The sequence below is a fragment of the Ptychodera flava genome, chromosome 21, assembly GCF_041260155.1.
Source record: "Ptychodera flava strain L36383 chromosome 21, AS_Pfla_20210202, whole genome shotgun sequence".
Taxonomy (NCBI): domain Eukaryota; kingdom Metazoa; phylum Hemichordata; class Enteropneusta; family Ptychoderidae; genus Ptychodera; species Ptychodera flava.
The window spans coordinates 29,091,624-29,103,347 of NC_091948.1; the positions used below are offsets into that span (position 1 = coordinate 29,091,624).

Here is an 11,724-nt window from a genome sequence, read left to right on the forward strand (position 1 = left end):
AATTTGAAATGCATGTACAAATTCAACAGAACAGGCTTGAGAAATAAAATTTTAGTTTTCATAACTTTATTTGCAACTAAATTCTGTGAGATGCTAAAGGTACAAATCAAACACATTTGTACAATATAGGCATTTATAAGGCCAAGAAAAATAAAGAGTTTGTTTCTCATCCGTCCACGCATCAATTCAGACCCGCTGCTTCAACATTTTTGTCTACTCATGAGGAATAAAAAAATAAATGAAAAAATAGTTGACGATAGTGCATAACACAGTGCCTTATAAAACAGAACTGTAAACAAAATAATAAACACTAACATTGCATTCAGAACTGTACACATATATCACTGTTATAGTAAGCTGTCAAAACTGTGCATTTCTGCACTAAAAGTCAAACCACAGAACTGTTGCTATACAAAAATCAGTACCAAAGCAACACTGCTGTGCATTTATCTCTGCGTGCATTTCAATGTTGTTTTCATGTTTTTTCTGTGTTCTTGTTGATTGAAGAATAAAATAAAAATTTGAGAGTAAAAAAAAACCTGTGTCACCGCATCATTTTCGAAATATGTCTAGGATGAGGAACAAACTTTTTATTTTTCTTGTCCTAATATGTGTTTTTAGTTGTTTAAAGAAATATATAACAATAAATATGTAAATAAAATCAGTCAAGGATATATGACTTGTAGAAAGTAACATTTCATGAAATATTTATGAATCTGCAATTACCTCTGTTATCAACAATGAAGAACTTATCAAAATGGGTATCTTTACAATTGGTGTCTCTGTCAAAACAGAGTATTCTCTGTTAATTTGCTTGTTCTGATTTTTGACTTGATCTAAGTTCATTTTATATGCAAAATGGAACTTACCATGCAATCTGTTATCTGACATTCTACAAACCGAAGAAGAAATTTCAGGAAAAGAAAAATTGCTATAGAAATGAAGCGAGTATCTCTAATGCTGCATGAACTGTTTAGCAATAAAAACGGTTTTATCTGCAAACTAGAACTGTGACATACATTAAAATTAGTTTTTGTTGCATGCAAAGTTGGAAGACAGTTTTTAGATTGTAAGGTATATGATTTTTGTACACATCAACTCTCAGTGTTGGAAATAATTTTGTTGATCAATAGAATCCTTTACTGAAATAACTTTAAACGTTTAAGGGCTAGTTGCTGTAGTGACATGATTTTTTTTCACTGTGTGTAAAAAGTGCATTGTTATTGTTTACATTTCAATTCTAGACATGATCAGAATTGACTTGTCAACAATAACAATGAGTTTACACACGTACAGACAAAGCTGACAAACTGAATACTTTGTATCTCAACATGCTTTTTTCGGGATAGTAGAACAAGAAACTTATTGACATTCAGAAAAAAGCATTGAAAAATATCATCAAAATTTATAGCTCCGGCCCTTTTATTTTATCACATTAAGATTTTTCCATGTGATCATTTGCTACTTTAATCAACCCTTTTCCTGCCAGACAGTAATAACTGTATCACTTCCCCATCAGCCAAGTCAGTAAAAAGCGGTATTGAGCCAAAACATGACGTATTAACTTTACAGTATTATGTTTTCAACAGCCTTCAAATGTACAGTATTATGTTAAAATACATCATATAGAATACGTTGTGTTTCATTAATTTTAACCATCTTGACCTGGTGGTGAAATATTGACTTGGCAGGAAAAGGGTTAATTTACATTTGCTAAATTTAGTCAAAATGTATGATTCCATATGTTTTAACATTTGTTAAGGTGGTTTATAATGTGAAATTTCAATCACTAAAATATTTATTATAGCTTAGGAATTTAGTCTTGGCAAAATTAATACACATCCATAAGGGCTGTGCAAAATTATTTATTATCTATTTCTTGTTTTGATCAATCAGTATAATGACGAAATTATTTACGCTGCGCGCTGCTTACCTTTTGCCATTTCTGTCTATGATCCTAATAGTCGCGCCAGCGGCTTACTGACTACGCATGCGCATATTCATAATATACTATGCGAGTAACCGGAAGTGTACCCTACTTTCATGGGCGCCGCCATGTTTTTTTGAGTACTCGTAAATAAACAAATACGAAACGTGCAAATTATTATTTTATAAGATGCCATTTATAAAATATATCTCTTTTATCAGCCAGTAAGTGTTATTATCCACCTTGTCGCTGATACAAAATATCGTTAATATCACGCATAAAAACTGGAAAAAGGGAGAAAACTGTCGTGCATATGAACGGGGGGAAGGGGGGGGGGGGGGGATACGCAAAGAATGCTGGGATTGAATTTTAGAAAAGCGCCCCCTGTGTCAATATCTAGATTCGAAAATTGCCAGTTTTTTGGGGAACGCTATAGTTTTCAGCTTGCAAGTGGAAGGTGGGCAGTGCGGTTACCATTGCAATGATAATGATGGCATAATGCGTCCCATTTTTAACACAATATGCTGTTATCATGGTAAAAATTGCCAATTTTGTCCAACATTTTTACAGAAAATCTATACCTGCACTGCTGCAGGGTTTGACGTCGTGTACGTACGTTAACTGCTTTCATCAGAGGGAAACTGGGTATAGTTGTCATACAAACGTATACCGGTATGAAGTAACAATTAATTCTATTTTATCATGAATCAATACAAATAACATTGCCAATCTTAACCCCTGGCGCGACACCAAGGGCTGAGCCCTATATAATATTACCTTTTCGGTTTTCTGAACAAACACTTTTCAAGAGGAGATCTCCAATTTTTCTTAGCTCTGTCAGAACATGAAAAGCTTGCATCAGAATCTTTACTTTCAAAGATCACCTAAAAGTTATGATGGTGATACGATTCTGATGCTCTGCAGAGGGCGCTGTTTCAAGTTCTGTCTGCGCATGCTGCGTTTAACTGGTAACCTATGACCTTGTATGACCTTTGTACCTACGGCCATCTTTGCACATTCACTCAAAGAGCTGCCGTTCTTTTGGGATGGTGTTGAAGAGATTGCAAGGTGTTGAACAAGATTTAATGATGGAAAATGCTGATAAATATTACTCTGATGAGGACGACAATCCCGTTGATATTGCTCAGCAGCGTGTAATGGCTGCAGTCCAAAAGGGAGCCCCAAAACAACACGAAGTTGGTAAGCCGTGCAGTGTGTGTGTGAAAAATAGATGACTGTATTTTAGAGTAAGGGTCCGTAGATAACACACGCAACTCATTAAGTTTAGGTGGGGGTGCTCTTTCGCTCTAAAATTTGATCTGGAATTTTTGACAAGTTAAAGTACTTGTGATACAGATTGCCATCACCTCAAACAATTGGTATCGGTAATACTTCTTACTTCACCGGATATTTTATTTAGTGATAAAACGAAAACTATAAAGAGAAACAATGTTTCAATTTTTTCCCTATCATTCAATCAGAACCCCTTATTGTCTAAATTTTACTTTTTTGTTGATTTATATGAATGAAAGTAGGCCATGATGGGCAGTCCAAGATGAAAAGAAGGAGAGAAAATAACTGCATAAACTGCGAACAAATTTTAATTTTTACTATCACATATCTTTCAAGTTCATATTTTCGTCAAGGAATGTGAATATTGACTCACACTCAGAGAAACACGGCGAATGCCTTTTATCTATGACAGAAGGGCATTTGCCGTGTACATAACCAAGCCACTGTGCACTGACTGTCATTCAAATGCATATTAATATACCAGAATAGCCTACAAATGTGATCAAAATTCCACAATTTGCTCCAGAACATGTTCTTTGTGAGTGCTCAAGTCATTCACGGTCATGTTGTAAAACCTGGTAACAGTTTAGAACATATATCAGTAATGTACTTGTTCAAGGAAGTGGAGAGGTGGGGGAAGTAACCATGGCACCACATCATGATTTTGTCATTGGAATTTTGCATTCCCAAACTTTCGTTTTACAATGAGATTCCTTTTGCATGCTTGTATTTTAATTATCCATAGTCCCTTAATACATGAGAATTCTTCACTCTGGTAATTGTGGCGCTATGTTGAAACTGACCTCATGATGACCTTTTTTCCATGTTGAACTTGGCCAGCAGTGAAATCTGTCAGCAGTATTAAACTATGCCCGTTTTGGTCATGCCTAAAAGAAAATACAATGCTTGTTGCTGTGATAAAAAAATGATAGACATAAGTTTGACCCCGGAAGTTACGGAAGTAACCATGGTGCCACAAAGATGTTACCACCATACTGAATGAAGGGCCCTCTAATTATGTGTAAGTTCAGAGTATTGAAGGTCTGTGTTGCTAGTGTCCAACTCTGTGTCTGATAGCTCTGTACAAAGCAAAACTGACATAGTGATATTCTGCCAAAGTGAGGCTCTACATACCGTACATTCTGATGAATCACCCAGGATGCATAAATTTATGGAAATATCTGGTACCATGATTTAAGTTTCTCATATTTGGAACAAATCGTTCAAGACAAGCTACCTTCTTTTTCCAGTAAGTGCGATTCAACAAAAACAGGTTCAGTGACCCACTACTACATCGTTGAACAATACTGCTGCGCTATAAGTTATCTCAAAGAGCTAGAATAGTGACAGTCTGTATGCAGGATTAGCTTATAGGTCAAATGGTTGCTGTTGATGTATTCATTACTGATATGACAATTGAAACTGTAATGATGTAATGATGAACTTGTAGGAGAACCCTCAAATACAAGAATTCTGGACAGAATCCTCTGTCTTGGAGTAGGCATGAATGACTTGCTGTGTGTAGATGTGACTTCAATAACAAGAAAGAGAAATACATGCAGTTTAAAGAACAAAATTGACTATGCTACAATCAAAACTTGAATGTCAAGCCATGAAAATTGTGGGCGTCATTTGTATCTTGAAAACGAGCAGTGTTTTCAGTTTATCAGAACGTCAAATTGATCATTGTTGAGCAGAACACCACCAGTTAACGTTTGTATCATTGAATATGAAGAATGACTAAAACTTACAAATGAATTACATACAGGAAAATATACTTTGAAGCTATTGATGACAAAGTGTGCCGTGTTTAGGCATGGAGGAGGTACAGAGCTCTTCGTTAATCACTTTGATGATAATTTAATTGTTTATAAGCTCATGTTGCCAAATAAAAATAATGCATAATTATGTGTGGCTGGTTCTAAATGATGTCATAACACTATTTTTGATTTGGGAAATCAGATAATCTTTCAAATTTTTTTAGAAGACGTTATGAAATCATCGTAGGTGTTGTGGTTGAAACACTAAATATTGGGTAGCAAAAAGCTTCAAACACAAACTGTTGGGTAGTACTCACTTGTAAAAAAGACCAGACAATATTGTCATACCCATAGCACACACAACACAGCAATCTTTAGCTTGAAATAGCATTCCCTCCAGCATCAGTACAGGAAAAGCTAACCAATCATCACATATGATGCACTCAACTATTTTAAATTCCGTTCTTTTTACACATCTTTCAGAACAATGGCACCGTTTTACTGGCCTTGGCATTGGTTTAGCAAGTCTTTTAACAGACAATGTGCTGTCCCATCCTTGTATTGTTCTCAGAAGACAGTGTCAGGTAGGTGTGGTAAAGTTTGTTTGGAATACATTGGGGGCTGGTTATAATCAGCGAAATCAAAAATCATGAAATGGCAAAATTACAAAGTAAAAATATGTGAATGGTAATGAAACTTACTTTAATCGTATAAAATTTAAATGGTGAATGTCATTACACTATTTGGATGCTAAATCTTTGATATTTGACAGATATTTTGATGCTTTCCCAGTATTTAACCCAATCTGATCAGTTATGCTCTTCCAAAGGCTGTCGGCTGTCTTACATGACTTCTGTCACTGACTGTACATATGCATTCTGAGTCAAATGATGCCCAAATGTAAACTATGAATTTGAGTAAAATTTGCCCATTTTAATACAATTAACCTACTCATATTCATATTTTTATTGTCAATTTGATAGACGTTCTAAGGTTTGTGGACTGTTGAATTTATGTACCAAACTACCCTAACTTCATGAAAAGTTTGAACAAATTCACTAGAGTTGCATAATTTCTTAAATATTCACTCTATAAACTTGCATTTCTTGGTGTCACCTGCCTGCCACATCAAGAATATCTAAAAAAAAATGATATCTTCAAATACAAAATTAAATGCAAATCTGAAAGTGAAGCAGGAGGAGATGTTAATCATATTGCCTTTGCTTTTAAGTACAAGCATTGCTAAACCTTGCATAAGGTGCACAAATCTGACCATCATTTAGGTAACAATATATTTGTTGTTTGTTGTTTTCCATTCTCACTACCTTATTGATTTCCTTTGTCATTTTGACATTTCACAATGTTGCTGATTATAGCCTCAGATACAGTACATCTTTGTTGAAACGTTGAAATTTCAAAATGAAAGTGAAACCTACTAACATGACTTCTGTGAAGTGTTAGAAATATTATCACCGTCAGTGTTTGAGAAAGTCATGAGAATACATTATGATCTTATCGGCCATATTCACATAAAACATCTGTACGAACTGTTGTTTCTATTAGAACAGCCATTAAATTCTGTAGAGTGAGCAAGCAAAATTTCTTTATCCAGTATTTTGCATTTCGTAAATCTCTTTGTACAGTGTTTTGCTTTTTCAGAAATTTTAAAACGGAAATTGAATAATGGCAGTTAGTACAGCAAATTTGCAGAAAAGAGTATTTCAATGTCATGAGTATTGAAAAATGGAAGTTTAATCTGTTGGTCCTCAAACACACATAAGTGCTTAAGACTGAAGGTCCATGAGTCTAAACTATTGTGTATATGCAGTATGTCATATTGACAGCCAACATTTAAGTTCTATGGAATTTGTCATTTGCACTTTCAGTGTTAACATGCCAGATTTGGAAACATAGAATTAAAGACTGATTTCAGTCAATTTTTGAAACCTAGGGTAAAAAGGGAATGACAATGCTTTAGTCATACTGGTAATCAGCTTTGAACTACTTTGAGGGTTGAAATTGGTTGTAAAGCAATGTTACCTGCAAAAAACAAAGGGTATGATGTATCACTGTGAGGTTGATCTCAGATTGGAACCTGGTCAGAAAGACAACAAATCGTTTTGTATATTTTGATTAATACCATGTTATTAGTACAGTGGTGTATGACATTGACATTGAATTACATCTTGTCTTGATTTTCAGGTCAATCAGAGGAGTGTCCGTTATCATTTGACACCATTTTCGGTATTTCAAGTGATGATTAATTTACAAAGAGCACAAGTAAGTGAAACATGAACTGTATGTACGTCCACATTGTCAAAGCTAGTGTAATAGCAACAAAATAATATCTATGTTACTGCAATAGTTACATTATTTCCCAACAGTCTACATTGTCATGCTGCCCTCAAGTGTGGCTGCATTGATGTAAATGGTCTGGGAAGTTACCTCCCAGCATTAGTAAATGCATATAGCAGACTTGGATCCATCTTATGATTTTCAAATCATTCTTTACATTTGAAAGTTTATGTCACCACATAGTGGAACTTGCTAGATACTACAACGCTTACAGGCTAGCCTTGCCACTTCAATGCCTGGTATGCATGTTTTTTTTACACTCACTAAACGTTTTCATATCATTAACTGGAAGGAACCTAATGACAGGATTGTTTGTAATCTGGTCGTAAAGACATTAATTTGCACCCCAGACTGGTGATAGTAATCCATCTCAAGGCTTACATGTCAGATATATTTCGGTGTCGGTTTTCTGTTGTTTATTCTGTACAAACAATCCAGTCATTAGGTTAATTCCTGTTAATGATATGAAAACGTTTAGTGTGAGTAAAAAACATGCATACCAGGCACCGAAATGGCAAGGCTTGCCTGCAAGCGCTGTAATATTAAGATTTTCAAACTTTAACAATACCTTTTTGGTCTAGCACTTGTAGGGGCTCATGGAGTAAATAAAGTTTTTACCGGCTTTATGATATCTGAAAATTTCATTTTCCCCATAGAGTAGCACAGGATTGGTGGCTATCATGAATTTCATACGTCAGTAAATGTTTAGTAGTTTCCTTTTGCACTACCAAATTAGACATGGTTATCCCTGGTTTATGATTCATAATTGTGAAAGGGAATGTTTTTAAATTTCCTTAGGGAAAGTTTGAGCAAAAGTTTTGAAGCCTTTCAATTTTGAGATGCGAATTCCCTTAAACAAGTCTGTTTTTGTGAATTGTTTGCAGTCTGTGTCATCTTTGAATTCACTGAGAATTTCTTTCCCATTATTTGTTACAGGGTTTGTCAACTTTGTGGAAAGGTATCAGCAGTAAATTTGTGGTGCAGGGAATATGTCTGTGCAGTGATGCCTTCATCTCTGAAGTCACTTGGTTTCCAAAAGAAATCAACAGACACAGTAAACCCAAACAGGTCATAGGTCACATAGCCATGAAAGGAATTACACTGGTTGTTTCTATGCCATTTTTCTCAGCCAGTCTTATAGAAACTGTGCAGGTAAGTCATCTTGCCATCTCATATGATAAATCTTTAGATTGCAAATGATGAAGGTGGTCCATTTCAATGCTGCTGACAAGTCACTGTGAAATGCTTTTACAATAAACAACAACACATGTGTCTCAGTTTATTTTTGTGTAGAATTTGTAGTTTAATACTGTTCTTTTAAAAGGCCTTAAATTGTAACTTTGATGATTTTCTTTTACCATTTTGGATTTTTAAGATCAACATTATTTTCTTGTTCCATTCCCCAAAGCATGTTGAGACACACAGTATTCAGCTTTGTCAACTCAGCCTATGCATGTGTAAACTGCATAGTTATTGTTTACAAGTGAATTCTTGTCCAGACTAGAATTCAAACAATAACGGTGCATTTTACACATATAGACTCTGTATTGGCAAGCTTAATAGTGTAGGAGTTTCAACATGTATTTGGAAGTACAACCAGAACTAAATATATATAGTTTTAGTTCAAATATATTTCTCACTCGTGTTCATTTTCAGAGTGATATTGCCAGTGAGAAACCAGGAGTATTGGATTGCGTAAAAGAGGGTTTTTCTCGCTTACTAGGATGGGGAATGCCTCAAACACGTCGTCTTCTGCCAATGTGGACCCTAGTCGTACCTACTGTCCTACATGGATTGCTCCACTACATACTGTCTTCAGTCGTACAACAGATAGCCCTCTTTATATTGAATCACAGATATCAGAAAAGAGTAGCTGGCTTACCAAGAGATGAACAACCACCACCAAAAACTATGGTAGAGGCATACTATCCACAACTGTTTGCCAGTTTTCTGAGTCATCTTGTCACGGATATAGTTTTGTATCCACTAGAGACAGTGTTGCATAGGCTACACATACAGGGAACAAGAACAATAATAGACAATACTGACTTTGGAACGGAGGTTGTTCCAATCGATACAAGATATGAAGGACTACAGGATTGCTTTGAAAGCATTCAAAGCCAGGAGGGAAGGCTAGGCTTCTTCAAAGGTTTTGGTGCCTTGATTTTGCAATATGCACTACATCTTGCAATTCTTAAAATTACCAATGTCATCTTTATTCGCATCTCTGAAGATTTTGGCTACAAGCAACAACGGTAGTTATATCGGTATACCACAGCTGTCTTGAGATATAACTGCAGCATTATTGCATGATTTTATTAGTTCTGCTGGCAAAGAGATGCAATTTGATGTCCAACTCTCCAGCAGTTGCAGAAATGCCACTGGGAAATTAAGCTAACCTTCAGGCTCTAGAGGGCGCTTTCCTTCTGGGCAGAGGATCATGGAAGTGCCCTTGTGAAGGCAATATATTCTAGCTGTTGAAATTTCAGGTCTTTATACAGAATGTATGTTTAAAGTGTCAATGAAATTGTTTTATTACAAGGAAAAGACTATCAACATAATACAGTGAATAATTCTTTTTTAACTGTCGTGGAGACATTTCTTTGTATATTATGGGTTTCATAGTTAAGCAATGTACAGGTATGCTAGAAAGCTAACCCCTGCCAATATACCATGCATGTATGGTAAATAGATGTTTGTTGACAATAATAACTGAATCACTGAATTGCTTTTTGTTTGTCTGTTTCTTACATTTATGTTGTTTAAGTCCTAAGTATTTTATCCATGTAAGAGCCCAGGGACCAGAGCATGTAATTTCCTTTGGAAATTGGCCGCTTACCTGGACCCCTCTCTAGTTTGTCCAGTCATGGACTGAAATCACTATAAACTTTAAGTTAAATCAAACCAAGCCGCTTTTTACCAGTCAATGAAGTTCAGGCCGTTACAGTATTGCAAGATCATTTCCATTGTCAGGGACAAGCAGAATGCGGAAAAATTACAACATATTTGACATTGTTCAAAATGTGTCATCAAATTTGTTTGATGTCAAACATAGCAAATGGCCCATTTATGGGCAATCTAATATAAAAAACTACCAATGAAAAATGGAGATTGAACAAGACTCATGTGCAATGATTTCAGAATTTTTATCATTCCTTTCAAACCCGCTGAAAAATCAGGGATGAAAGAAAACTTTCATGTTGCCTATAGTATCTGGACTTGCTTCAAGTCTGAGAGCATGTAAATATCAAAACAGAATAAACTGAAGAAATAAAACCAGCAGACTGTCGCGTTAGTTGTAGGCTTTAGCACAGATCATAAGGTAAACACAATGACCCACACACTTGGCTAGCCAGTAACTGGTGCTAGGACAAGCCAAGTGACTGGGGGCCAGTCTGTATAGTATCAACTGGTTTTAACTAGGTCTTTCAGCCCTACTGTCAGTGACGTAGAGCTTATCGAATAGGTGTATGTGTGTCATCATCCGTCATCTTTTTACATTCAATGCTGCTGCTTCAAAACGGCTCATCTGATTCTTTTGATATATGGAGGTAAAGGTCACTAGGGATGTCGTTTCTGCTTATGTACGTAATGTTTGGGAAAAGCAATTGAATGCCCGATGTCCATAGATCACTTTACCAGCCCTAGCTGCAAGGTTCAGAGCCTGGTTTACAAAAAAAAATTAGTAAAAAAAAGTTCAGGTACCGTACATGTAAACCACGCTACTTATGTAACGTTCTAGAGGGCTTTTTGCAATACTTCGTCCATGGTATGTACAATTTACTCCCAAAATGTGGTTTTAGAAAATTTTCCCCCAAACGACCACAATCATGTTATGTGTCATTTTAAACGAAAATTATTTATGTTCGAGGAAGCTTGCTTTTAATACATTGCATTCTCTGATTTCTCCGTTGTGGTCACTGTAATCCTGCTTGCAAATGGTGTGTGTTTGTTGAAGGCAAAGCCGATAAAACTCACCAACTGGTGGCCGTTTTTCTCATTTAGGATCACAGATCGTTTTCTCTGAAACCAACAATTACGTTCTTCATCATCACATTTGTCACAAATAGATCTCTACACCACAGCTGAGCTCTATCAGCCGCTAGGTGGCCTGGAAGCCAGCTGAGAGTTTGTAATAATTTCTATACATGTTGCTTAAATATAAAACTCCCTGCCTGACAGATGTACCCTTCCATTACATTGATGTTTACCAAATGGAACATGGTGGTTTGTTCTAAGAACTATATTTAGACTGGACAATCATTCACATCTTTCCATTCAATGTGCAAATAATGTCTTTCGAATGTTCTGTAACAGGGTTATCACAAGCTGAACTTGCATTGCGTTCACCTCATCACACAAAAGCAGATGTTACACTTTTATACAAGT

General features: G+C 35.8%; 1 protein-coding gene across 1 annotated transcript; it reads left to right on the top strand.

Moving 5' to 3' along the window:
* Positions 1-2,914: 2,914 nt before the first annotated feature.
* LOC139121947 (mitochondrial outer membrane protein SLC25A46-like) lies at positions 2,915-10,060 on the top strand. The gene is made up of 5 exons (XM_070687285.1): positions 2,915-3,127; positions 5,464-5,564; positions 7,183-7,260; positions 8,272-8,487; positions 8,992-10,060. The coding sequence occupies exons 1-5, from the start codon at positions 2,974-2,976 to the stop codon at positions 9,592-9,594; spliced, it is 1,152 nt and encodes a 383-aa protein (XP_070543386.1). The 5' UTR covers positions 2,915-2,973; the 3' UTR covers positions 9,595-10,060.
* Positions 10,061-11,724: the final 1,664 nt, after the last annotated feature.

Bases quoted from the DNA above. Each gene is read 5' to 3' on its own strand.
- LOC139121947 (XM_070687285.1), top strand. From the start codon at position 2,974: ATGGTGTTGAAGAGATTGCAAGGTGTTGAACAAGATTTAATGATGGAA. The intron at 5,565-7,182 runs GTAGGTGTGGTA...CTTGATTTTCAG, and splicing joins TTCTCAGAAGACAGTGTCAG to GTCAATCAGAGGAGTGTCCG. The intron at 8,488-8,991 runs GTAAGTCATCTT...GTTCATTTTCAG, and splicing joins GTCTTATAGAAACTGTGCAG to AGTGATATTGCCAGTGAGAA.